Here is a 25,125-nt window from a genome sequence, read left to right as displayed (position 1 = left end):
TGAGCGTCGCTGCTGCGGCTGCGCTCCGGTGTCGCCGCATCCCCGGGACGGGTCCGCCGCCGGCCGCCGCTCTCCGGTGCCGTCCCCGGTGCGGGGGCGGGCAGGTGCCGGGGGCGGCGGCGGGGCGGGGCGGGGCGGGCGCTGGCGGCGGCTCCGCGGGCCGCGGCGGGGCGCAGCGCGCAGCAGGCGCGGGGCGGGCGGGGAGCGGCGCCGGGGCCCGAGCCCGAACCGAGCGGAGCCGCCCCGCCGCCTCCCATGGCCCCCTGAGCCGCCGCCGCCGCCGCGCCCGGGCGGCCATGAAGCCGCTGGAGAAGTTGCTGAAGAAGCCGGGCTCGCACCTGCCCGCCCGCCCCGCCGCCGCACCGGGACCGGCACCGGGGCCGGGATCGGGACCGGGAACGCGGCGGCAGAGCTTGTCGCGCGCTCCCGCCTCCCCCGAGGAGCCGGCGGGGCCGGCGGGGCCGCAGCCGGGGGGCGAGGGCCGCTGGTTGGAGCTGCGGCCGCCCGAGGCGCCGCTCCGCTCCCCCGAGGAGCCGTCTCCGGGCGGCGACCGGGACCGGGAGCCGCCGAGCCCGGAGCAGCCGCCCGCCGCCCGGTGCTGCTGCGGCTGCGGCTGCGCCCCCGCCGCGCCCGCGCCCCCCGAGCGGCTCCTGGCCGCGCTCCTGGAGCGGCTGCCGGCGGGCGGCGCGCACGGCCGCGGCTGCGGAGCAGGTACCGGGGGTCGGGGCGGCCGCTGCGGGACCTCCGGGAGCGCGGCCGGGGCGGGGGGGGGGCTGCGGGCACCGGCCGGAGCGGCCGCACGGGTTGCCCAGTGCGGGGGCCCGGGCATCTGCGGGGGCCGCGACCGGGCGCTGCGGTGGGGGATGCCGGGGAGCGCTGCGGCAGCGGGCGGCGCTTGGGGGGGGGGGGGGATCGGGGGCGTCTGACGGGCGCCCGCCCGGCCGCTGCCCGGGGGATGCGCTGATGGACGCCGGGTGCCCGGCGAGGCGGGTGGCACCGCGCAGGCGGGTGCCCGGTTGGGGCGGCAAGGTCAGGCTGGGTCCCCGCCGGGCCAGGACGCCCGTGGCGGGGGCGCGGGGGGGGGGGGGGCGGGCAGAGGCGTTGCGGAGTGGGCAAGGGGTCCACGGGGCATCGCTGCCCGGCGCGGGGTTGCGGGCGGGGGCGCTGGGCAGGGGCACGGCGGGGGCCCAGCGCGGCAGCGCCAGGCCCGGCGGAGGATGCGGTTGGCCGGGCACCGGCCGTCGCCGCCGCACCGCGCGGGGCCGTCAGCATCCCGGTTCATCTTTAACGTTTTCCCGGTGCTAAAATTAGCCCCGACGGGAGCCGCAGCGGTGGAGGGGGGGGAGCCGGGCGGACGCCCCTTCCCTCCGGCACAGGCTTCCCGGTGCCCCGGGTGGTCCCGCCGCGGCTCCCCGTGCCGAGGCGCCGGGCTGGTTTTGGGTGCGTGGAAGCTGGGTGGGAGCCAGGCCGGGTGCAGGCGGGCTGGGAGCGCTCCCACCCCGCGGGGGTCCCTGCTCCGGCCGACCCCGCTCAGCTGCCGGGGTGCGGGGCCGGGGGGCACCCGGGGGGACAGTGGGGAGCCCCAGCCCACCGCCAGCCCTACGCTCCAGGGATGCCCAGGGCCGGGGTGGGGCTCCCCCACCGACACGAGGGAGCCCTTCGGGTAGGAGCGAGATGGGACTGGCAGCGCCAGGCCTTGCCTGCACCGACATGCTGCCAGGCCCGGCCCTGCGGTGCCCGGGCTGGCAAGGAGCAGGGTGGGGGGCAGGAGCCAGCACGGGGGTCCGGAGGCTCCCATCAGCCATGCACTACTGGCGTGGGAAAGCTGTTCCTGCAGCTCCGCAGGATGGTGTGGGTGCTGCAGAGGGATGGGGAAACTGAGGCAGGGCTGGAGGGGACTGCAGCCTGCCGAGACAAGCAGGGTGATGTTTGACTCCTCCTGCGCCCCCCAGGCAGAGCCCAGGAGGGGGCTGGGGGCTGCGTACCTGCACCCCCTACACTTCTGGTGCCCCTGCCTGCCCCGGCACAGGTGCGAGACTCTGGATGTGGGGCACGGGGCCAGCAGTGCGGGGGATTGGGTTTGCAGGGGACTGGTGGGTCCAGCCTGTGCCCCAGACTGCCGCGTCCTGCTTTCCATGGCAGCTCGCCCCCCATGGATGCTGTGCCCCAGTGCAGTGGTGCCAGGGGAGCCTCAGCCCTGGCTCGGCACAGATCCGTGGCTGGGTTACTGGGCCGGGGCCCGAGGGGCAGCTGGGGGTTTGCTTGGCACAGCCCCTCCCTCCTGAGGTTCTCAGGCCTCGGCAGGGCCCTGTGGGGGCACTGGGGTCCCACCGCGGTGTCCCTGAGGCACACGGGCACAGTCCTCTGGGCACCCATCTGGCCGGGGACCTGCTCAGGGCCCAGGGTCGAGGGTTGCTGCAGGGCTGGGTGAGGGAGCGGTGCCTGGTCCAAAGGTCACAGCAGTGGCTGGGTGCCAGCGCTGACGGGCACCGCCACCTGTATCGGCCCCTGCCCAGCCGTGCCAGGACACCCTCCCCTGGGCTGGTGCCACCTGTGCTGGCCCAGAGAGCCCAGCTGTGAGCACCGGCTCCCCCGGGGCTGGCACTGGCACTAGCACAGTGAGCCCTGACTGCAGCTGCCCAAATATTTGGTGCAGCCGCCTGACCTTGCTGTCTGCCTCAGTTTCCCCATTGCCCTGAGCCGTGTCCCAGTTTGCTTGCAGCCGGGCTCTCGCAGAGCTGGCGGGTGTGCAAGGGCATCGCGGCTCAGGCCCTGCCCTGCCAGCACCTCTGCCCCCACGCCCCGCTCGTCCCGGGACTGGGCTGCCCCGCGGGGCTGGGAGCGGGACCGTGAGTCAGCTTCGGATGCAGGGGGGGGGGGCGGTGCTCAGTGTGGGGCTCAGGGTTTGGCATCTCCTGGTGTTGCCCTGGGAATTAGTATCGCTCCCCTCGGCCACCTACTCTGCCAGGCACAGGGCTGCGGGGGGTGTTGGCGGGCGGCTGGGCAGGGCAGGGTGCCCACACCTGTGCCCCGTCTCCCCCAGAGTCGCTGCTGGACGACATCGTGCTCACGCACTCGCTCTTCCTGCCCACCGAGCGCTTCCTGCAGCAGCTGCACCAGCAATATCCTTGGGGGCACAAGGGGAGGGCATGGAGCTACCATGAGGGTGGGCATGAGGGTGCACTGAGGAGGGGTCCGAGGTTGGGCATAAGGAGGGCACTGGGGTACAATGAGGGTGGGCACGAGGGTGCTGTGAAGGTGGCAGGAGGGTGGGCACGAGGTTGCAATGGGAAGGGATCCGAGGGAGGGCATAGGGAGGGCATGAGGGTGGCACAAGGGTGGGCATGAGGTTACAAGGAAGAGGGGGGCATGGGGAGGGCAGCAGGGTGCCATGGAGGGGGACACACGGGAGCAGCAAGGAGGGAATTGGGGTGCTGTGAGGGTGAGCACATAGGTTTGGGGGCAAGGCGGGCAGCGGGGTGCCACGAGGGTGGACACAAAGACATTCCCAAGGGGTGCATGGGGCACAGTGGGTGGCTGGAGTCCCTTCTTGCCCTGGCATCTCCTTGACGGTGCCACCTTCGTGCTGGCAGCGGGCAGCCCCCCACCGTGCTGGGAGGAGGGGCCGGGCTGCAGCGCAAGCGGGCAGTGCTGGCCGTGCTGCTGCATTTCTCGAGACCTACAAGGGGCTGCTGCAGGAGGAGGAGAGCGCCGGGAAGGTGATCAAGGTGGGTGCCCCCATCCCCCCTGTGACCCCCCAGGCCCCGCAGGCCCCCCGCCCTGAGCCCCTCTTGCCCCCCAGGAGCTCTACCTGCTCATCATGAAGGACACGTCCCTCTACCACGACCTGGAGGACGAGATCCTCAAGCTGCACCAGCTCGTGGAGACCGTGGAGCTCAAGTGAGCGGGGGGGGGGGGCAGGTCAGGGGAGGCCTGGGGGGGCGGTCAGGGGGGTCCCTGTGGGTCAGGGGGTCCCTGGGAGGGACAAGGTGTTGTGGTCCCTGGGAACACCCAGGAGCTGGGGGGTCATTAGCTCATTAGCACCCCTTCGGTAATGAGCACGGACCCGGGTGGGGGCTCTGCCCCCCCGCTCTGGCAGAGCACCCCGCAGGGCTTGGGGTGCGGCACCCATGGATGCTGGCCGTGCCGGGGCCCCTGCCTGACCCCGTGCCACTGCCGCAGGGTGGCCGACGAGACGCCCCCCCCGAACAAGCAGGTGAAGCCGCTGTTCAGGCACTTCCGCCGCATCGACTCGTGCCTGCAGACGCGGGTGGCCTTCCGCGGCTCCGACGAGAGTGAGTGACCGTGGCCAGGGGCCGGGTGCCAGGGGGGTCCCCTCCCTGGCCCAGCAGTGGCTACAAGGGGCTGTGCCTGCTCTGTGCCTCAGTTTCCCCAGTTGGGGCTCTGGAGTGCCCCGGGGAGGTGCCTGGGGTCCGGCGTGGCCCTGATACCCCCCCCCCCATCCTCCCCAGTTTTCTGCCGCGTGTACATGCCCGACCACTCGTACGTCACCATCCGCAGCCGCCTCTCGGCCTCGGTGCAGGACATCCTGACCTCCGTCACCGAGAAGCTCCAGTACTCGGAGGAGCAGAGTGCCCGTGAGGATGCCCTCATCCTGGTCACCATGGCCTCGTCCGGAGGTGCCCGCGGGGCTGAGGGGGGTTGCTGGCAGGGGTGGGGGTCTGGCTGGCGCTGACCCCCTGCCCCATGCTTTGCCCGCAGAGAAAGCGGTGCTGCAGCCCAGCGAGGAGTGCGTCTTCACCACCCTGGGCATCAACAGCCACCTCTTCGCCTGCACCAGGACACCTTCGACTCGCTGGTGGGCACCACGCCATGCCGGGGACCCCCCACCTGCCTGGCCCCAGTGCTGCGGTCACCCCCCAGGCAGGAGAGGGGGGACCCTCCTGCTGGACCCCCCGTGCTTCAGCACCCTCCAAGCATCCCCATCCCCGCGTCCCCTCGCAGGTGCCGCTGCCCGAGGAGATCCAGGTGGTGCCAGGGGACACGGAGATCCACCGTGCGGAGCCGGAGGAGATCGCCAACCACCTCACCGCCTTCCACTGGGAGCTCTTCCGCTGCATCCACGAGGTTGGGGGTGGGCTGGGGGGCCGGGGGGGGCTGTGCCGTGGCGAGGTGGGCCCTGACCGTGTGGCACGTGTGCCCCTTCCCCTGCGGCAGCTGGAGTTCGTGGATTACGTGTTCCACGGGGAGCGGGGCCGGCGGGAGACGGCCAACCTGGAGCTGCTGCTGCAGCGGTGCAGCGAGGTGCAGCACTGGGTGGGCACCGAGCTGCTGCTCTGCGAGTCACTGGGCAAGCGTGCCCACCTCCTCAAGAAGCTCATCAAGATCGCTGCCATGTGAGTGCGGGGCCGGGGGGCTTGGGGCTCGGGGTCCCTGCCCACCCCTCACCCTCTCCTCCCCCTCCTCCCCAGATGCAAGCAGAACCAGGACATGCTCTCCTTCTACGCTGTCGTCATCGGGCTCAACAACGCGGCCATCAGCCGCCTGCGCCTCACCTGGGAGGTAAGGGGCCGTGGGGTGCTCCTGCGCCCCCCCCGGGTGCTTCTGGATCCCCCCTGGGTGCTCATGGTCCCCCCCGCCCCGGGCTTGTTTTGCAGAAACTCCCAGGGAAATTCAAGAACCTGTTTCGGAAGTTTGAGAACCTGACGGTGAGAGATGCCCGGGCACCCTGCGGGTGTTGTGGGGACCCCTGGGCACCCCACGGGGCATTTGGGGAGCTGGTGGGCAGGTGGTGTTCCCAGGGTGACCTTGCCCCCTCCCAGGCCACCAGCGATGGCCACAGCCCCATGCCCACAGCAGCCAGTGGGAGGGGGGGGGTCCAGGGCAGGCTGGGCAGGGTGCTGGCACCCATGGGTGCTGCCCTCCCAAACCTGACCCCCACATCTGTGCCCTCCACCCCCCAGGACCCCTGCAGGAACCACAAGACCTACCGGGAGGTGCTGGCCAAGATGAAACCCCCCCTCATCCCTTCGTGCCGCTCATCCTCAAAGGTGAGGGGGCACGGGGGCTGCCCGCACCCTGTGTGGTCTGGGGTCTTGCTGCCACCCCACCAGCCCCTCCTCACACCCCGCTCACCCCCAGATCTGACCTTCCTGCACGAAGGCAGCAAGACCCTCCTGGACGGGCTGGTCAACGTGGAGAAGCTGGTGGGTGCCCCTTGCTGGGGGGTACATGGCCGAGGGACCCCCAGGGTGAGGCCAGGGAAGGGGGAGCCCACCGTGGGGCTGGGGCTCTCCTGGGGCAGTGGGGTGGGGGGGCCCTGGGGGGTGCAGGGTCCACTGGGTGCAGAATAGGATCCCTGGGGGGGTCTCTGGTGGTGGGCATGCCCCAGGGTGTGTAGAGGGGGGCCAGTCCCCAGGGTCCTTGGGGGGCTGGGCAGGGTCCCGGGGGTCCAGGGCTGACGGGGGGGCTGCTCTCTGCCCCAGCACTGCATCGCCGAGAAAGTGAGGACCATCCGGAAGTACCGGAGCCGCCCGCTCTGTGAGTACAGGGGAGGGGCCGGGACCCCCCCACCCCAGCCCTGGCCAGGGTGAGGGGGGGCTGCACTGTGGGAGGGGGCTGACCCTGTGGGGTGAGGGGACATGCATGGGGCCATATCCCCATCGCTGCATCCCTCATCCTTCATCGCTGTCCCTGCATCCCCCCATCCTCATCCTCATCCCCACACCTCCATATCCCTATCCCTGCATCCTCTTCCTTCATCCCTGTCCCTGCATCCCCCCATCCTCATCCTCACACCGCCATATCCCCATCCCTGTGCCTCTCTTTCTTCATCCCTGTCCCTGTGTCCCCCATCGTCATCCTCACACCGCCATATCCCCATCCCTGCATCCCTCTTCCTTCATCCCTGTCCCTGTGTCCCCCCATCGTCATCCTCGCACCCCATATCCCCATCCCTGCATCCCTCTTCCTTCATCCCTGTCCCTGCCTCCCCCCATCCCTGCATCCTTCTTCCTTCATCCCCATCCCTCCATCGCCATCCCCATCCCTGCGCCCCCCATCCCCGCACCCCCACGGGGGGTCGGTGTGCCGCTGCCCCCCCCAGCAGTGTGCCCCCCAGGCCTGGAGCCGGCGGCCTCCCGACGCAGCTGCAGACCAAGGCATACGTGCGGCAGCTGCGGGTCATCGACAACCAGAACCTGCTCTTCGAGCTCTCCTACAAGCTGGAGCCCGGTGGGCAGTGAGGGCCGGGGGGGGCCCTGCCCCGGGGCCCCCCAACCCACCCGGGGGGCACGGCTCCCCCAGCACTGACGCACTTTGGCCAAGGGCCCCGGCTGGGCGCAGGGGGGCACGGCTGGGCACTGCCCTCCACCCTTGGCACGGGGTGAAGGGGGCACAGCGAGGCGCTGCCCCCCACCCTTGGCATGGGGCGAAGAGGGGGCATGGCTGGGCACTGCCCTCCACCCTTGGCACGGGGAGGAGGGGGCGGGTTTGGGGACCCCGGGCGCATCCCCCCCGCAGCCCCCTGGCTGGGGTGCCCCGGGGCTGCGTTCCCCCCCGGGGTGCCCTGCTGGACACCCCCCCTCTATTTTTGTATGTGCCCCCTGCTCCGCCCCCCCCCCCCCAGACGTGTATATTTTGTACCGGAGCGCCGTCCGGAATTGTACATTTATTTTTAAGAAAAAGGAGGGAAAAAAGGAAGGAAAAAAAAAAAAAAAAAGAAAAAAAAAAAAAAAGGAGCCCGGGGAGGAGGGGGGCGCGGAGCCCCAATAAAAGGCTGTCCCGGCGCCCGTGTGATGTCATGCTGCGCAGTGAGGTCACAGCCGTGCTGGGGTGAGGTCGTGCCGGGAGCAGCGCGGGGCGGGGGGTCACGGGCGCTGAGCCCACCCGCTCCCCCCCCTCGGTGTTCCGTTACCGGCCGGGGAGGCGCGACGCGGACCCTCGACCTTCCCAAGGTGGCGGCTGCGCGGGGCCGGGCGCGGTGACCTTCCCAACATGGCGGCAGCGCGGCTTCCGCCCGACCTTCCCAACATGGCGGGGACGCGGCCGTGGCGCCTGCGGCCCGCAGCGGCGGCTCGGTCTGGAGCGGGGGCTCACTCCCCGCCGGCGCCGTTCTTCCCGAGCCCAGCGCTCCCGCCGCGGCAGTGCCCGTCCCAAGATGGTGCCCCCCCCTCTCCCGCGAGCGGTGCCCTTCCCTCCATGGCGGCCCGACCTCCCCACCATGGCGCCGCGGCCCTGTCGCCCCGCCCACATCCGGTCCACGCGGCGCAGGCGCAGGAGAGGCAGCGGCCGCCATTTTGTTTGGCGGAGGCCGAACGGAGCCGGGTTTCCGGGTGCGGCGGGAGGAGGCCGCGGGTGAGCGCGGGGGCGGCGGGCCGGGGGCTTTGCGGGGCTGCGGGTGCGGTGAGGTGAGGTGAGGTGGGCGTGCGGGGTGCGCGGGGGCTGCGCAGGGCCCGGGACCGGCACCGGCTGCGGGGGTGCCCCGGGCCGGCGGGGTGCGGGGGCCGGGGCCGCGCTGGGCTCTGCGGAGCCGGTTTGGGGGCTGGGGACGCGCACGGGGCTCTCGCGGGGTGCGGGAGGGCGAGAGGGGTCGCGGTGGGTCCGCAGGGGCGCGGTGGGACGGGACGGCCGCGGGACGCGGGAGGGTGGTGGGGGGTTTCCCGGGGCGGGGTGGGGGGGGGGGGCGGCACGGCACTGGTGCAACTGGGAACGGCCGTGCTGGGGGTGCGGGCAGGGGGCACTGGTTCTGCGGGACGCGGGAGAACTTCTCCCCGTGCCACGGGAAGGTGCCCGTCACGTTCGTCCCGTTGCCCCCTCCAGCGGCGCTTCCCCGGGGGAGCGGGGGGCTCCGTGTCTGTCTGCGGGCAGCTGCCGGGGGGGTCGGTTGTGCTGTCCCGGGGGGGCGGCGCTCCCCCGGCCCGGGGGTACCGAGACAGCGTTCCGGTCCGGGCCCGGCCCCGGCGGCCCGAGCAAACACCGGAGCGCGGGGCGGCTCGGTGCCACGGCGGAGGCTGAGCTCTGCCCCCTGCTGCGGGTAAACACCGCCGCGGCTGCGCGCTCCCGGCACGGGCAGCGCCCGCCCGCCGTGCCCGCCCCCTGCCAGGCCCTGCCCGCGCCCCGAGGAGCGAATTCCCGCGGCGTGTTTGTGCTCCGGACCCGCCGGAGTCCCGGCCGTAAGAGAACGGATTTTCCACGCGTCTCCTGCGGGACGGAGGGAGCTGCGGCGCCGTGGTACGAGCAGCCGCAGCCTTTCCCCCCGTGAAGACTCAGCAGAATCGACGTGGCTCCTGCCTGCCCTTGGGCGAGCGGCCCGTGCCCACCTTGGCTCTCCGTTCACAGGGTCTCTGTGTGCCCCGATGCCCTCAGCCGTGATACGGGAGGAGATGCCGATGGGTTCGGGCTGTGGGTACGTGTGCCGCTCGGGGATAAGCCTGGCACGGGTGTGCCTGGACACTGAGCTGTCCCTCGCCAGGGCTCTGCTCCCGTCGAAGCGCTGCTTGTTTTGCTGTTCGCCCTGTCACGGAGAAGCCACATTGAGCCCGGAGCTGCGGAGGCAGCGGCCAGGGTGGGATCGGGCAATGCATGCTAGAGCCTGGCACAGCACAGCGTGCTCCAGAACAGCTCATTCTCCACACTCTGGTCAGAGACAGACTTTTTGGGGTTCACCTCCAGTCTCTGTTGCTGTTGACCATGCCTCTGCACCAGCTGTGCCCCTGCAGTGAGCACGGTAGGGGCTTGAGCTGTGTCTCCCCCGACACCTTGGGGCAGCATTCCCGGTGCCTGTGGGGTGGGATGCAGCAGGAGGAGATGCCGGCTGTCTCCTGACCCTCAGCTGACGAGCGGATGTGGGGCACTGAGCACCTCGTGATTGCCCTGCTCCGGGTTTCCCAATCCCAGAACGTGGGTGAGTGGGAAGTTGGCAGTGAGGAGCCGGTGCGGCCGTGTCCTCGGGCCAGGTGGAGGCAGAGGTTTTGCATGGAAGTCCTTGCAGGGAAGCACAGCTTGTGCTCTGGGCTGAGCAGGAGCCCTTGGAGAGGCGCCGCCGTCTGAAACTGGCCTCGTTTCACCTTTGGCAGACTTGGCTGCGGGTGGGTGTCCGCCCTGATCCCTGGTGTGGCGTGTCGCTGCCCCGCTGACGGCTGCCAGAGGGGATCTAATCCGACCTGACTCCCGTCTCCGCTGCCGAAGGAGTCGGCTCAGTTTGCAGATGAGGTGTGAATCCGCCTGGCTCCGGCTCGGACGTGCCATCCAGGGCAAAGCTACCTGGCAGGCACATCCTCTGCTTTCCGCAGCTCGGCTGCCTGCCTCCACTCCTGCCCGCCTCGGCTGACTGAGCGTGTTGTGTCCCCGAGGTGTTTCGGCATTGCCGTGTCGGCCGAGCCCCCCGGGGAGACACCCCCTCTCTGCACCTTGCGTGACGGCGGCCGTGCGCCCCGCCGGTGGGGGCTGCCGGGCAGCGGCACGGCGGCTCTCCCGCTCACAGCCGGAATGCAGAGGCAGAGCCTGTTTTCCCATGGCTGCTCCGGGGCCGGCAGCACAGACCCCTCTTTGTGCCGTGGGGGCGAGGGAGGGCTTGGCTTCGCCCCGCCGTGAACAAACGAGAACTGTCGGTCATGGCGTGCCAAGCCAGTGCCATCTAGAACGTGTGTTGTGCCCGGGGCTGAGAGTGGCACGGAGGGGAGCGCGGCTGACTGGTGCCGCCTTTACCACCACTGCCCACCCCTCTGCCTCCTCTCCCAGTGAGCTGGGTCGGTTTGAGTTAGTGTCTGCCACCAAAGTAGGTCTGCGGTTCCGCACCGTGGCAGGCCAGCTGGCACTGAAAGTGCTGTGCAGCGTGCCATTCTGCTGCTGTTGGGTTTTTTTGCTCCTGCTGAATGTGTCACCGCCGAGGTGAGGCATGCCAGCCCCTCTTCCACCAGCACCAAGGTGCCAGGGCACGTTCCAGGTCAGGGCTCGCTTCCCGCCTTGCTCAGCAGGGCTGTTGTCGAGGCGCTCTGGTCCTCGTCTGACCTACTTATTACATCTGGCCGCTTGGAAGGAAGGCAGAGCGGCTCTGCCAGGGAAGTAGCTTTCTGCTGGGAAGCAAAGTGGGAGGAGGGAGCGGGGAGGAAGGTGCCCTCCGAACGCGGGGCCGAGCGTGTTGGGTTTCTCCTGCTGGCTTTGCCAGGGCGGCTCTGGAACGAGCGCAGCTCCCAGGGCTTGCTCCTCGCTCCGGGGTGACCAGGTTGGTTCAGGAATTAAATGGCCTTTTCCGGAGCCGAGCCAGCTTCTTCGTCACTGACCCCCCTGCTCGGGGGTCTCTTGCAGCACAGGGGCAGTGGAGCTGGGGCTCGAGCGCCTCTCTGCGTTCCCCTTCCTTCCTCCGGTGTCTCCCACATGCAGTACCAGAACCGTAGAAGTTCTTGCTGCTCGGCAGGACTGGCTGCACCAGCCAGAGCAGCAGCAGCCTGGTGCCCTGGGCACAGGCTCTCCTGGCAGCCCCAGGGCAGAGGCAGCTCCAGAGAGATGCTCGCGGGGAATGGGGAGAAGCTGCCGGGCGGGTGGCGAAAGTTTTCAGGGAGCTTCGCTTTCCCCTTTCCAGCGGGAGCAGGTGAGGTGAGCTGTGTATGCCGCTCAGCAGAGCTCCCTGGCAGCGTGGCCCCCGGGCAGTCTGGGCCGTGGGCAGACGTGGGTGTCGTGCCGGGCCCTGCGCCCTGGGACACTGCGTGCTGGGATTCGGTGCTGCTGCACTGGAATGTACTTGCTGGGTCTGACCTGCCACCGTGGCGGTCCGGCAGCGACGCACGCTGCGCTCGCTTGTGCCCAGGACTTGTCCCTGCTTTTGCCAAAGCAGCTGGCACCTTCCCTGTGGGGCCAGTGGGGTTTCCTACTGCAGGCGTGGAGCTTAAATCTTCCCTCGCCTGGGCTGGCGTCCGGTTTGGTGGTGCAGGGGTGCTCGTGGCTTTGCTGGGAGCTGGGCTTGATGAGGTTGTGTCCGCAAGGACTGTCCGACGCTGGCATCAGGTCTCTGCCACACCCCATCACTGGGTCACGTCTGGAAGCCAGCCCTCCTCTCCCTCTGCGCTGGCTGTAAATTTGCAGCGTGTTCTTGGCACCTACCGACCTGAAAAGCAGCCGAGCGTGGATCCGACCGCGCGGAGAGTCGCTCTGACGGGGCTTGGCTCAGTTTCCCCTTGGCCTCGACCCGGGCGCTTCCTTCGCGCTCTTACACCTCCCGCAGCTGTGGCTGTTGCAGCGAAGGCTGGTGAGGGTGAGGCCAAGCCTTCGGCCTCGTGCCCTCGCGAGGGCTCCGCTTGCCGTGAGCTGTCCCATCGATCCCACGGCGTGGGTCAGCCCCGTTTGTGAGGTTTCTGTAGCTTTAGGCTTTTGCGCAAATACCAAGTGTGTTTGTGCATCCCATAATAATGCTCAAGTGCTGGATATTCCGTTGTAGCTCGTGAATTCTCCCCTAATGACTGAGCACAAACCTGGTTAGAGGAGAGATGCATTTCTTCAGCCAACTACATTTTTTAGAAGCAGTCAGCGGTGGTTTTCCGAGTGGCTGCTCCCCTTCCGCGAGGCCGTTGTGCTTCGGGATGGCTCAGGGTGGCTTCGTTCCGCGGCGAGGCATGTGCCCTTGCAGCAGGCACCTCCTGGTGGTGCCCAGCGACTTGCCCTCTGCCTCCGTTACTCGCCCCGTGCGTTCTGGGTTGCGAATCGGCGCATCTCCGCTTGGCCTTTGCCTCGGAAAACCCTGAGAATACTTGGCCGGGTTTCGCGGAGCAGCAGGAGACGCCACGCTCCAGCCCGGCTCTAGCTCCTCGCCTTCAGGGCTGCTCCCCGCAGCTCTTGCAACAGAGCGGGCACGGAGGGAGGCTGGCGAGCAGGCAGAGCCCCAGCACCCCTGGCCTGCAGAGAAGGGTGGCCAAAGGGACTGGAGCTGGAGGTCTCTGTCCTCAGCCTCCCCGAAAGCCCCGTCGGCAGAGGAGGAGGGAGGGATCGTCACGGATGCCTGGCAGGAGGTGGGAGCGCGCAGCGGCGGGCATGGAGGGCTGTCCTGGAGGCTGCCAGCCAGGGCAGGGGGGACCAGCCCAGCCCCGGGTGCTGCCTGGCAGAGCCGGGGGGCTGAAGGGCTGCAGGCGGAGCAGGAGGGCGGCCGCTGCGGGGGCTCCGCGGGGTCCCGAGTGTTTGAGCGCAGGCGGAGGCTGGCACAGGGGTTTAAACCGGAGCTGGCTCTGCGGTGTTTCCAAGGCACGGTCCTTCTCATGCAGCAGGCCTCTCATGAGTTTTCACCAGATTTATTTTTTTTCACGGTTGTAGCTGAACTCTCTGGGGGGGGCGGCCTTGGGGGCTGGGCAGAAGCTGGCTTTTCTCCTAAACCACGGGCGCAGCCTGTTTGCTCTCCTGGCCTGTGACCTCTCGCGGAGACGCTGCCTGCCGAGCCCACACACCGCGGCAGGGCCACGGCTCCCGGAGGGCAGAGGAGGAAGACCAAGGAATGTCAGACCTTCAGCACTCGCCTGGCATCGCTTCTGCCCAGAGGGTGGCTCAGCTGGTTGCCAGCTGCTTGGATATCGGGGTGAGTCTGGGAGGAAAGCTTGGCACAGGGGGTTGGTCTAGAAAGCATGGCCGTCGGCGAGGGCCCCCTCCCATTAACGTGCTTTTTTTGGCAGAGTTTCACCTTTGCTGTCCCTGCGTCGGGACGCGGATGCTGCGGCAGCTGACGGCATCGACTCACGGTGGCAGGCTGGAGCCGGAGCCGGGTCGCCTGCTCCGGTGCAGGGCCGTCGGTGCCGTAAGCTCTGCGCCGTGCAGCGCCTGGCGCTGTTCCACAGATGCCCTTGCGCCGTCGGTTTTGAGGGACGGTCGGAAGAGCCGCCGGTTCGTTCGGCGTTCGTTGCTCATCGCCGGCAGCGTGTCAGCCGCGGCCCGGGGGAGACCAAAGGCTGATGTTATGCCGGGCGCGCCGTACAGAGCCTTGGACACGGCTCAGTAGCCACGAGGAGCTGCTGGCTCCGTGGGCTCCAGCGTGCGGGCGGCGTTTGCTCTGGCTCAGGTAGTGCTGGAGCCCGCGGTGAAGGGCACAGCGTGTCATCGGCAGTGGGTGAAAGGGGATTTCTATCCCAACACGGACACCTCAGCTCAGGAGCCGCTTCCCATTCAGCGGCGTGTTGTTCTCTGCGAGGCATGGGCTGTGCAGCGCGTTATTCCCAGCTGGGGGTCACTGCGTCTCCCCCCGCTTCCTCCCACTGGAACAATTGGAGATGTCCGTCGGAGAGAGCGGTGGTTCAGAGCGGTTCCTGCCTGGTCCCCTCGTGTGCCACCTCTCCCTCTCCGGCTTCCTTTCCCTCCTCGCCTGGCACATGGGACGGGGAGAGGCAGGGAAGTCCGTGAGCCGTCCTGGGACGGGCTTTTCCTGCTCTTCCCTTTGCTGCAGCCTGAGGTCGGGGCACGATTCCTTGCTCCTGATTAAAGGTTTCCTCTGCCAAGTGTGCTGAGCTGAGCTCGGTGGGAAGCTGCTAAAGGACAGCCTGGCTCTGGGGTCCTCTGGGGAAGCCTCGGCTTCACCGAGGGCTGCGGAATTCGGCCCCGAGGCGTCAGAAACTTTTGTGTTCAGGGTTTTGTGAAAAACGCATTGTCGGTGACCGTGGGTTGTTAATAATTCAGAGTGAGCGTCTGGGTCCCGCGGGGCGGCGTGTGTCTGTCTGTCTGCACGCAGAGCTGCACCCGCTCTCCGAGACGCTCCAAATGGCGATGGCAGCGCGCTCTCCGAAAGCGTGCTGGTACGATTTTTGAAAGCCCCAATGACCTTAAATCCTGCGACGGCTGTCTTTCAGGATAAATTATTCATGTCGCATCCCCAGTGCTGCTGAAGCCCGCGCTCCTCAGGAACGGGCAGAAATGCCAGGCTTCGGCGGGCAGGGCCTGAATTTGGAAGGGCTGTGCTCAGGGTGACGGGGGACTGAGGGTTTGGATGGGAAGAGGTGGAAGATAAAGGTGCCCCGCAAGGCGGGGGCGGGAGGGTTTTGAGAGGTCCAGCCTTGGAAGTCGTCCCCAAACCGGTGCAGCCGCATTCTGCAGCCGACATCAGAGGGCTGGAAATTCCTCTTGATCTGCAGTTCAAAGCCGCTGCCTCCCCGAGGACGAGGCGCTTCAGCTCGGGTTTGCAAATGCGGCAGCCGTGAAACACAAATCCGCCGCGGCGCCCAAATCCCCCGGAAAGGCGAGGAAACGCGCTTACGGCGGCTGAAGGTCACTGCTGCCCGTCCTGCTGGAAGAGCAGAGCCCCTCGGGGGCCGAGCAGACCCCAGGGCTGCGCGGCTGGAGGCGGCGTTGCGTTTCCCTTCAAACTTGAGAAACGCCGGAAAAAACACGGCATGCAGCCCTGCCCAGGCCAGATGGGCTAATCCAGCTGTTTTATGGGAGAGAGGGGGCTGCTGAGTGTCACCTTCCTGGGGTTTGGTAGTGTTTTGAACCCGGGGTTGGCAGAGGAGCACTGATCCGGAACGCTGCCGGACTGCCCTGGCGATGGTGGGGTCCAGCGTGGCCGCCGAGAAGCCGCTCTCTGCAGGGTCAGCTCGATTTCCTTGAGCTCGCTCTGCTCCAGAGTGATGGCTTTTCACACCTCGCCTTCCTCCCGCTTTCCTCACAGCTTTCTTGGATTTTGGGATTTGATTTTAAGAGGAAAGCCGACGTGCAGACCTGCCCCTCCTGGCTCGACGGAAGGCGAGCTCCCCTCCGCGCTCCCATCGAGCGGGCGTCTCTCGCTCGCCGCCCCGATTCAGGTCTAACAAACCACTTTCCCTGCAAGCGCGGCGAGCTGCCGCCGCGGCATATGGAGCTCTCACAGGCTCGGGTCTGGCTTGCCGAAAGGATCCCTGGAAACGGAGAACAAAGGAGAAGGAAGGCAGAGAAGTCGGCTGGCGGAGCGGCATTGTTTCAAAGGGCATGGTTTCCGTAAGGCGTGCGCCAGGCATTGAGGGGTGGCAAGCAGCACTGGGAGAACCCTCCTTTTTTTTTTCTTGGAGGATTTAGCCTGTGTCTCCTTAATCTTTATCAGCTGGGCCTGTCTTCACGAACATTAGAGATCCAGGCTTTGCTTTAAAGGCCGACGTGGTGCTCCCACCCAGAGGTCTCAGCTTTTCTGGTGGTACGAAATAATCAGCAGCCGCCACGTGCTGACTTGGGTGCCGCTTGATTTTGGTTTTTCAAAGTGACCTTTGCTGTTAATCCACAACCCGAACGGGGCCGTGTGCTGAAACGAAATGACCTGTTTCTCGGGAATTCAGCTCCAGTTTATCCTCAAGCTGCTTTAGCCTAAACTCTTCTCCCCCCTCCTCTCTCACTCTTCTAGGTCAGAGCGTTTATCCGAACGCGGGTTTCGGTACAGCACGAGTTTTAAGGGCACGTTAGATACAGGGAGATAATGACTCATGGTTTTCTTTGTAGAAATACCCCTCTGCTCCCTGCTGTGCCTGCAGGAGGTAGCGTCGCTGTGGGGTTGTCCCTGGCTGCTCCGCCTGACACAGCCCGTACGTGGGGGGCAGCAGGGCGGGCGGGGGGACCCGGGCAGCGTGATTCCCTTGCAGACGTGGCACTGCCTCGTTTTCTGTCCGTCCGTCTGCATATGGCGAGGTGGTGTGTCTGCGTCATGGCAGCATCCGAAGGGTGTGCTGTGACCCACAGGGCCGTCGAGGTGCGGAGTGGGGTGGGAAGTGTCGCCCCGTGAGTAACCAGCCGGAGCAGGAACGTAATGGGAGGTGCTGTGGGTGTTTCTGTTCCCATGGGTCGGGAGCGGAGGTGACAGCCCGCAGCGCTGGCACCGCTCCTGTGCTGGCTCAGGCCTGTGACACATGAGAGCAAGTCGGGAGTCTCGTTACCTGGCACGTTTCTCAGCTGTATCTCTGCTAATTACCTCCAGCTGCTGGTGTTCAAACACAGCCAGGGCTCTCCTGCCTGTCCCCTCCTGCCGGCCGTGCCGTGCCACCATCCCCCCGACACGATGCTCGGCCCTGGCAGCAGCTCGCGCCGTCCCGGCCCTGCCATCCCGCTGCGGGGTGGGAAGGAGCACGGGGGAACAGCGCTCCTGTTGCAACACGTCCCGGCAGCGCCGGCAGGTCCCAGACGAGCACGTTACGAGCCGTCTCTGATCTTGCTTTGATGGGAAAGGTACAGGCCGAATGGGTTTGCCGGGCTTTGTTCCAGTCTGCGGAGCGTCCTGGCACGGTGGGACTGGTGGCACAAGGGGCCGGAGGAGAAATGGCCGGGCACTGCTTCTTCTGTGCGAGGCCTCGAGCTCGGCCCAGAGCAAAGGGGCACCGCAGGGGACGGGGCGCTTCCGAGAGGCGGGAGTGAGGTGGACAAAGACCCACTGAGTCACGGCGGGTTCCGGCTCATGCCGCTCCCCGGCTCCGCAGAGGTGTGGCTGGTGCCACCAGAGAACTCGAGATGTTGAGTGAATTAGGAAACACCAGAAGACAGAGAGGGGAACGTCTTCCTAACGAGGGTGTCTAGTTGAGGAGTTTCTCACTCGGTAGAAGAGCTGCTTTTAATTAAAAGGCAGTTTATTTATTTATTTTCCTGAACCACAGAGAGCTGGTGGTTTGCTCCAGGGCAGGGGAGCCGCTGGCATCGCGGCGGTGCTACCGGACCGTTTTTCCTGTTCTCAGAGCTCTGCCGCGACAGGGAGTGGGAATGTCTGACTTGTGAGGATGGTCCTGGTCTTGTTCTGGCTCCTGTGGACTGTGGCATCAGCAAATTGTAGTTGATGTAGCAGAAGGTGAGTCTCAGAAGGGACCTGGATTTTATTGCCTCGTACAAACCATTTCCAAGGTTGTGGGCACCTGGGTTTCCGTGCCTGGGTCGTAAAGAAACTTCCGCTGTCGTGGTGGATGTACCTGTGACCTCTCTGGTGGCATGCCCCGGAGGGCAGGGGTCAGAAGTTGGCAGCTTCAGGTGTGAAACTCTCCTGTTCCTACCTGGTGGTGGTATTGTGGTCCTTTTTAGTGGTTAAGGAACAGGTTTTCCTGAGGGAAAGGCATCTGCAGCCTGGAGAGGGACGTTCATCCCCTGCCTCTCAGTCAGCCCCAAGCACCCGAAACTCCTGGGGTGACAAGCGAGGCCTCCAGTCATCACATTCCTATTCCCTGAGCCGCCGCTGCCGGGACGGCCCTACCTGTGCGCCGCTGTCAGAGGCACGAGCCTGCCAGGGGCCTGTCCTGTGATCTCCGGTGATTCAGGCTCCTCTTCCTGTCCCCTCTTCCTCCGTGCTCTGTCTTCGGCACCGACCGGAGCTGCTGGACTCTGCAGAGCCCCACCAGTGAAGCTCTCCGTGGGCTGGGAGCCGTTCCGGGTAAGGCACGGCGCGGGACAGAGTCCTTTTGGGCTTGTGGTGAGACGGATCGAAATGAATCAGGTCGGCGTTGGGAGAGCGTGTTCCGCTGCCTGCTTGGGCAGCTTCAGGGGGGCTTTGGAGTTGGGGAAACAGAGCGGGGGGCAGCCAGCCTTCAGAGTGCCGGGAGGCTGTCGCCGTGGATCCGAGTGGTTTGGAGTATCCGCCGTATCTGTCAGGGCTGTTCGGGGGCGGGAGGGTCTCTCCTTGCTCCAGCCACGGGACAGCGCCGCTCCGTGATCTGCCTGGCAGATTGAACGACGTCCGTGACTGGAGGGGCCCGCTGGGAATGCGTGCCAGAGCTGGCCACAGTGCCAGGGCCGGCCACGGTGCCTGCTGATGGGCTGTAGGCTTCGGGCTCCTGTCGCACTTCCACGTGAGCAGCCTCCGGCTGCAGATGAAGGAGCTGGATTGATGGCCCGGGATTAGCTTGGCTGGGTCTTCTGTACTGAGCAAGGCGCTGGCATGAAAAATGTCCTGGGTTTCAGCTGCAGGCCCTGCCCCAGGGCGGGGGGGTCGTGCTGGCTCCCACCTCTGCGACCTGCTGCTCTGGGTTGTTGGGAGAACCAGGCAGCCCTTTTGGGAGAGGAGCGGCCCCAGCCTGCGGAGCTCCAGGCACGGGGCACTAGCACACTAGCCCAGGGCTGTGTTTCTCCGCGGCTGCTCGCTGGCTTTCCCCTGCAGTCCCTGACCACTTTCTCCCTTCCCACAGGCATGAGTGACCAGGCTTGCCCCCAGCACTGAGCAGCCGGAGCTGCCGGGAGCCAGGCCAGGATGCCGATCCCTCCTCCCCCGCCGCCGCCGCCTGGCCCCCCACCGCCTCCCACTTTCAGTCAGGTAGGGGTCTTCTCTCTGCCCGCTGGCCTGGAGGGTGGGGAGGTGGCCTGTCTCCACCTGGTGCTTCTTGCCAGGGACCCCTGTGTTGTCTCTGGACCTCCTCGAGTCCTGTCTGTGAGAGCTTCAGGTGACCCATGGGCTCTGCCTCAGTTTCCCTTGCAGCAGAGTGTACATGGAAGGGACTGCAAGTGGATTTTCTATGCGTTAGTGTCTTCTGCTCTCTGACAGCTCGGGAGGGAGCGCGGGGTGTCTCGCGCCTGGCTGTAACTGAGCTGCACCGTGGGTCTGGGTAGGACAGGGTCCCAGCCTTGCCCTGCGGAATGGCAACGTGACCTCCTGGGGCAGCCCCCTTACTCCATCTGGCAGAGCCCCCTGGAGAAGGCTGTTTGCTGGCAGGGGATGGGGGTCCCTGTGGGCTCAGCGGAGGAGAAGCGGGAAGGTGGAGCTGGCCGTGCCCGCTCTGTGGCGGGGTGCCCACCCGCACAGGCGAGCTGCTGCTGAGCTGCTGCTTGCCCGCAGGCGAACACAGAGCCACCGAAGCTGAGCCGCGAGGAGCAGCGGGGCCGCGGCGCCCTCCTGCAGGACATCTGTAAGGGCACCAAGCTAAAGAAAGTGACACAAATCAATGACCGGAGCGCGCCAGTCCTGGAGAGTGAGTACCCACCTGGCATGTCCCTGGAGACGCTCAGCCCCATGCGGGGTCTTGCCATGCCCTTCAGGATGGCTTCTGGGCTCTCACCCATCTGGTTTCCAGCGGCTCCTCGTTGGAGGAGCTGATAATACCAGGCTTGACCTCTCTGCCTCCTTTCAGAGCCCAAGGGCGGCGGTGGCGGCGGCTACGGCTCTGGCTCAGCTGCCATCCAGCCGAAGGGCGGCCTCTTCCAAGGCGGTGTGCCCAAGCTCCGACCCGTGGGAGCGAAGGACAGCTCAGGTAACGGCCGTCTGACTGCGGGTGGCGTGGGGGTGCCCTGGGGAGCTCCTCGCGGGGAGGGAGGAGGATCTTGCCGTGTGTGCCTGGGGGGGTTCAGCTGGTTAGAGGCAGGGACCCCGAATCAACACCCCGTATGAGGCTGTGCTCCCTCCGGCACAGACCTCCTCGGAGGGCCCGGGAGTCGCGCGTGTTGCTCGGCGTTTTCTCTCTGCTGTTTTCCGTGGCAAGCTGCCCTCCAGCAAGCCAGAGAGCAAATAGCAGTGGTGAGAGAGGAGCCGTGTGCGGCTGAGTGCCGTGCCAGCTCCCCGCCGGTGCCAGACAGCGTTCCCTGCGGTCTGGCCCTCCTTGGCCGAGCGGGCAGGCGCCCCCTGCGCTGCGCAGGCGCGGGGACGGCGCACCGCACGGCGCTCTCGCCGACTCCCGGCCCGCACCGTGCCTGGCCGGTCACTCTGGTTTCCTTCACCGCAGACGGCTCCAGTAAGCAAACCCTGCACGTCCCCGGCTCCAGAGCGGCCGCCCCCAGGCCCCCGTGCCAGCCAGCAGCAGCCGGCCTCAAGATGATGCCGACAACAGCCGGGCCTCTCCGCCGGAGCTGCCGCGCACGCAGAGGCCGTCTCTGCCAGACCTCTCCCGGCCCAACGCCACCGGCGGCACCGGCATGAAGCACAGCTCATCCGCTCCGCCGCCTCCCCCACCGGGCCGCCGCGCCGCCGCACCCTCCTGCCCCCCCTCCGGCACATGGCGCCAAGGTCTCGTCCTACACCGGGAGAAGCCCCTGCCACCCACCCCGGGACAGCGATTGCCCGTGAGCAGGGACGGACCCCCTGCCCCACCACCCATCAAGCCCCCTCCCTCCCCAGTCAGTATCCGAACAGGATCGGGGGCTCAGGGCCAGTCTCTCGCCCCACCACCACCCCCTTATCGGCAACCCCCCGGTGTCCCCAACGGCCCTTCCAGCCCCATCAACGAGTCTGCCCGGAGCTGCCGCAGAGACACAACTCCTTGCACAGGAAGACGCCGGGCCCTTTGCGGGGTCTGGCGCCGCCGCCACCCGCTTCAGCCTCCCCGTCTCTCCAGAGCAGTCGCCCCCCTCCGCCGGCCAGAGACCCCCCCAGCCGTGGAGCAGGTAAGAACCGTTTGCTCTGCAGGGCCCGGCTCCTTCGTGCCCGGGGGCAGACATGGTGGGTCAGGCTGCAGCTGCCTGTCCATGGTGTGTTTGGGGGCTGGTAGGAGATGCTGGGGGAAGAGCTGGCACTGGGGCGCAGCGAGGCTTCTCCTGTGCATGGCAGTCAGCATAGGGGTTGAGCCAGGGCCGGTCACTGAACTGTCCGTGTTTAATACACATCCCTGGTCCTGTCCTCTGGTTATCCAGCTCCTTTTGCGCCTGGTGTTGGCGGTGGGTTGTGTCTGGGCATCTCCTGCCCATGAGGTCGGTGTGTCCTGGGCAGGGAGGTGAGAACACGGGGGTGCTAGAGCTGCATGTGCTGCAGCTGCTGCCCTGAGCTTTCTGAGTGTCACTGGGCCGGTGACAAAAAGCTGAGGCCTTTCCCTGGGGGTGCAGCCGGACACCCTCGCTCAGCCCCCGGGAGCCGTGCTGCCCGTCTCTGGGCGGGTTTTTGGCGCTGTGTGGGTCAGGGCACAGCTGGCGGTGCAGGCTCTGTCGGTGCTGGTGCGGGGGTTTTGGTGCGTCACCCTTCGGAGGGGTGGCTCAGGGAAAACTCCGTGCTCCCCCCATGCACACGGAGCTGGGTGGGACCATGTCCGCGGTGCCAGGAGCGGTGATGGCTTCACCACGGTGCCCCCCTTGCGTGCTCCTGGGTTCTGCGTCCGGACCGCAGCTCCCGCCTGGTCGCTCGCCAAGTCGCTCTGTCCTTCTGGCCGTGCCAGAATCCCTCCTTGAGTTACGGCTGGGGATCTGCTGTCGGTCTGGCTGTAATTAGCCTCATGGCCAGCATGAACTGCATCCCTGGGAGGTTGGGCAGGAGCCAGAGGTGAGTCGGCAGGACCGTGTCTCCCGCCGCTGCCTCGGTGACGGTGCGGACACGGCTTCCCAGCGCCGACAGGCAGCGTCTTGGCTCCGTGTGGAGCTGCTGCCCTCAAACCCTTGCTGCTGGAGCATCCCCCCGGGGGTGGGAGTGGGCTTGGCCGGTCCCCTCCGCTGCAGCTGACAAGGAGGAATGCAGATGTTGGGAGCGAGCAGGAAATCTCCCCACGCAGGAGCATCCCTGGGCCGGCCGTGCTGGCCGCTGGTGCGGTCTGGCTCAGCAGCTGGCCTGGAAAGCTCCCTCGGAGGATGTCCTTGGCCCCGCTGCCGGAGGGAGGGTTTGCCCTGGGGACGCCGCGCCTTGGCAGGCTGCGGTGGGCCGCGCCGGTGCTGACCCAGCTCTCCTTGCAGCCCCACCGCCCCCTCCGCCGATGCTGCGGAACGGGGGGCGCGACGCCCCCCCACCGCCACCCCCCTACAGACTGCACGGCTCCGCCGAGCCCCCGAGCCGAGGGAAGCCACCGCCGCCGCCCACGAGGACGCCGGCCGGGCCGCCGCCGCCGCCTCCGCCGGTGCGGAACGGGCACCGGGACTCCATCTCCACGGTCAGAGCGTTCCTGGGTGAGTGGGGCCCCGGGCGGGCGTCCGCGGGGGCTGCTGCTTTCCCGGGGGGCTGGGAGCTGGAGCCCTTCAGCTTTAGCTGTGCCCATCCCGAGCCGCCCTCCCTCACCTGCCCGTGTTTTCCCCTTCTCTGCAGATGACTTTGAATCCAAATACTCTTTTCATCCTGTCGAAGACTTCCCAGCCCCAGAAGAATATAAATACTTCCAGAGAATCTACCCCAGCAAAACAAACAGAGGTAAGGGAGGAGGAGGAGGAGGACGTGTCCCGCTGCCCGGCGTGGCCCGGCTCCCCTCCTGCTTTCCCGAGGGGGCATGTCCCATCCCTCCCACCCCATTTTGCCCACGGAACCTGGAACTCCACAGGGCTCATTCCTGCCCGTGCTGAGGGCCCTGGGCACCGGAGCGGTTACAAACGGACCCCGGCAGCCAGCCCCACAGCCGGAGCTGGTGTTGGGCAGGAGGATGAGGGGGGCAGGAGCCCCTCCGCATCCCAGGTCCCGCGGTCCTGAGTGGCGGCGCTGGGACCCGGCGCTGCCGGCGCAGCACAAAGTGCCCTTGCTGCGCCGCTGCTGCGCGTCAGCCCTGCGGATCCCGGAGGAGACTCCGGGGAGAATGGGATGCTCGTTTATTTTTAGCGCAATGAATGTTTAATGTGGATTTGAAAAGCCCTGAGCTTTCCGTGCGTGCTGCAGCGGCTGCTGCGAGTCGCAAATCCCAGGCTCCGGATCGCTGCGGGGAGTTGGGGGGGGGGCAGCTGGCGCGGGAGCGTGGAGGAGGGAAAGCGGACGTGCCGGATCCCGCTCTGCGGAGCACCAGGGCGGTGATCCTCCGGTCCAGCGTGGGGCACACTGTGCCAGCCATCTCCATGCGGGTTCTGGTTTCAACGGACTTTCTTGTCTTGCAGCTACGCGTGGGGCCCCCCCTCTGCCCCCCATCCCCAGGTGAAAGCGGGCTGCACGGGCGGACTGTTCCTGAGCAGAGAGACGGATCTCCTTCCCCTTCCTCAGACGGACCCTCCCCACTCCCTGCCCCCCGGGATCCTGCATGAGAAACTCCCAGCATCTTTGGTTCTCCCAGCTGCGCCAGGACGAGCTGATCCCCCCAGCCCAGCGCTCTCTGCCAGCCCACCCTCATCTATGCATCTCCCGCGGGACTCGGTGACCTTGGCAAGCCCGGGTGGGTCCTTTCCTCCGCTCCCTCGTCGCAGATCCTGGTTCGGGCCAGGACCACGCATCCAGCCGCAGCGCCGGAGCCAGGCATGAGGACTCGGGGCGGACACCGAGCCGTGTGCGGCCGGTGGCCAGGACCAGAGGTGGCTCAGTGCCTGATTCCCCGGGGCCAGGGCAGAGCGAGGGCTTGGAGAGGAGCTGGGGTAGGGCAGGAGACGGACACGCTGTGTGATCACCGGCTGTGCCGGCGGCGAAGCGGGGAGACCGGGCCGGGCCGGCGCAGCCTTGTCACCCTGGCACAGCCGATTGCTTTTTTGCACAGGAGCCAGTGGAGGAGCGGGGGGCAAGCGGGAACCAGCCGGGGAGACCCTGCCAGCCCTGGGCGGAGGCTGGGAGGAGCCCCCCCCCCTCTGCTCCCATGGGGGGCATGTCCCCGATGCCACCCGGCAGCGTCACGCCCCAAAACCGCCGCACCACCGGCTTTTCCTACCGCCGGGTTTTAACGCTGAATTACCAAACTGGAGCGTTTTAACGGGAAGACACCGATTGTCCTGGGAGGACGCTGGGGGTGCTGTTACTGGGGCGGGGGGGGGTGTTGTTTGTTCTGTTTCTTGCGTGGGGAGGGACCCGGGGCCGTGGCCCCTGTGCCGGGGGGGGGTCCGGCTGACGTTTTGCCTTACACACTACCCTGTCCGGCTGTCGGTGCCGGGCCGTTTGCTGTATTTACTTGCGGTACCGGGACGGCTGGACACTATCCGTAGTTCCTGATCTGTTTTGTACGTTGGAAAAGCTGCGCTGTGGGAGGGGGGGGGGGTGCTGCGGCTGTGCTGGACCCCCCCCCCAGCTGTTACGGGGTTTGGGTTGGTGGTTTTTTGTTTTGGTTCGTTTTTTTTTTTCTACCGAGATGGAAACTTTCCCTGTTCAGGCTGGAGCGAGGCAGCGCTCCGGGCCAGGGCGGCTTTGGGGGGGTTCTCCGGAGGATGAGCCCCCCCCAGCGCTGCCGGTTGGCTCAATTAAAGGTGAAAAAAGGCTCTCCCCGAGCGCGGGCTGCCCCCCGCGGGAGCGAGGGGCTGTGGTGAGGGGACCGAGGGAAGCCGGAGAGCTCGAAATTGCGTTTAAATAAAAGAAATAAAGACACGACGTCTCTGCACGGGCACTGCCGGGGGGGGGGGGGGGGGCGCTCCCCGGGACCCCTCCTCTCGTTTGGGCGGTGATGGGGGCCGGCGCTCTGCCTGCGGCGGTACTGGGAG

At 67.2% G+C, this 25,125-nt stretch overlaps 2 protein-coding genes across 2 annotated transcripts; both read left to right on the top strand.

Annotated features, from left to right (window-relative positions):
• Window positions 1-296: 296 nt before the first annotated feature.
• Window positions 297-7,205, top strand: RAPGEFL1 (Rap guanine nucleotide exchange factor like 1). Its single transcript, XM_086626666.1, is given in 19 exon segments — window positions 297-711; window positions 3,044-3,122; window positions 3,580-3,623; window positions 3,626-3,670; window positions 3,673-3,728; window positions 3,803-3,900; window positions 4,183-4,295; window positions 4,473-4,640; window positions 4,723-4,797; window positions 4,800-4,819; window positions 4,966-5,088; window positions 5,179-5,357; window positions 5,433-5,523; window positions 5,619-5,669; window positions 5,925-5,982; window positions 5,985-6,011; window positions 6,103-6,167; window positions 6,447-6,505; window positions 7,082-7,205. Coding segments are annotated over 19 exon segments (1,890 nt in total).
• Window positions 7,206-19,105: 11,900 nt separating this feature from the next.
• WIPF2 (WAS/WASL interacting protein family member 2) lies at window positions 19,106-24,094 on the top strand. Its single transcript, XM_086626635.1, is given in 9 exon segments — window positions 19,106-19,168; window positions 19,688-19,820; window positions 19,980-20,099; window positions 20,568-20,627; window positions 20,630-21,067; window positions 21,070-21,225; window positions 22,495-22,704; window positions 22,841-22,942; window positions 23,611-24,094. Coding segments are annotated over 9 exon segments (1,323 nt in total). The 3' UTR covers window positions 23,652-24,094.
• The last annotated feature ends 1,031 nt before the right edge of the window (window positions 24,095-25,125 follow it).

Source organism: Tauraco erythrolophus, chromosome 25 (genome assembly GCF_009769465.1).
Source record: "Tauraco erythrolophus isolate bTauEry1 chromosome 25, bTauEry1.pri, whole genome shotgun sequence".
NCBI lineage: Eukaryota > Metazoa > Chordata > Aves > Musophagiformes > Musophagidae > Tauraco > Tauraco erythrolophus.
This window is presented reverse-complemented; position numbering and strand designations above follow the sequence as displayed.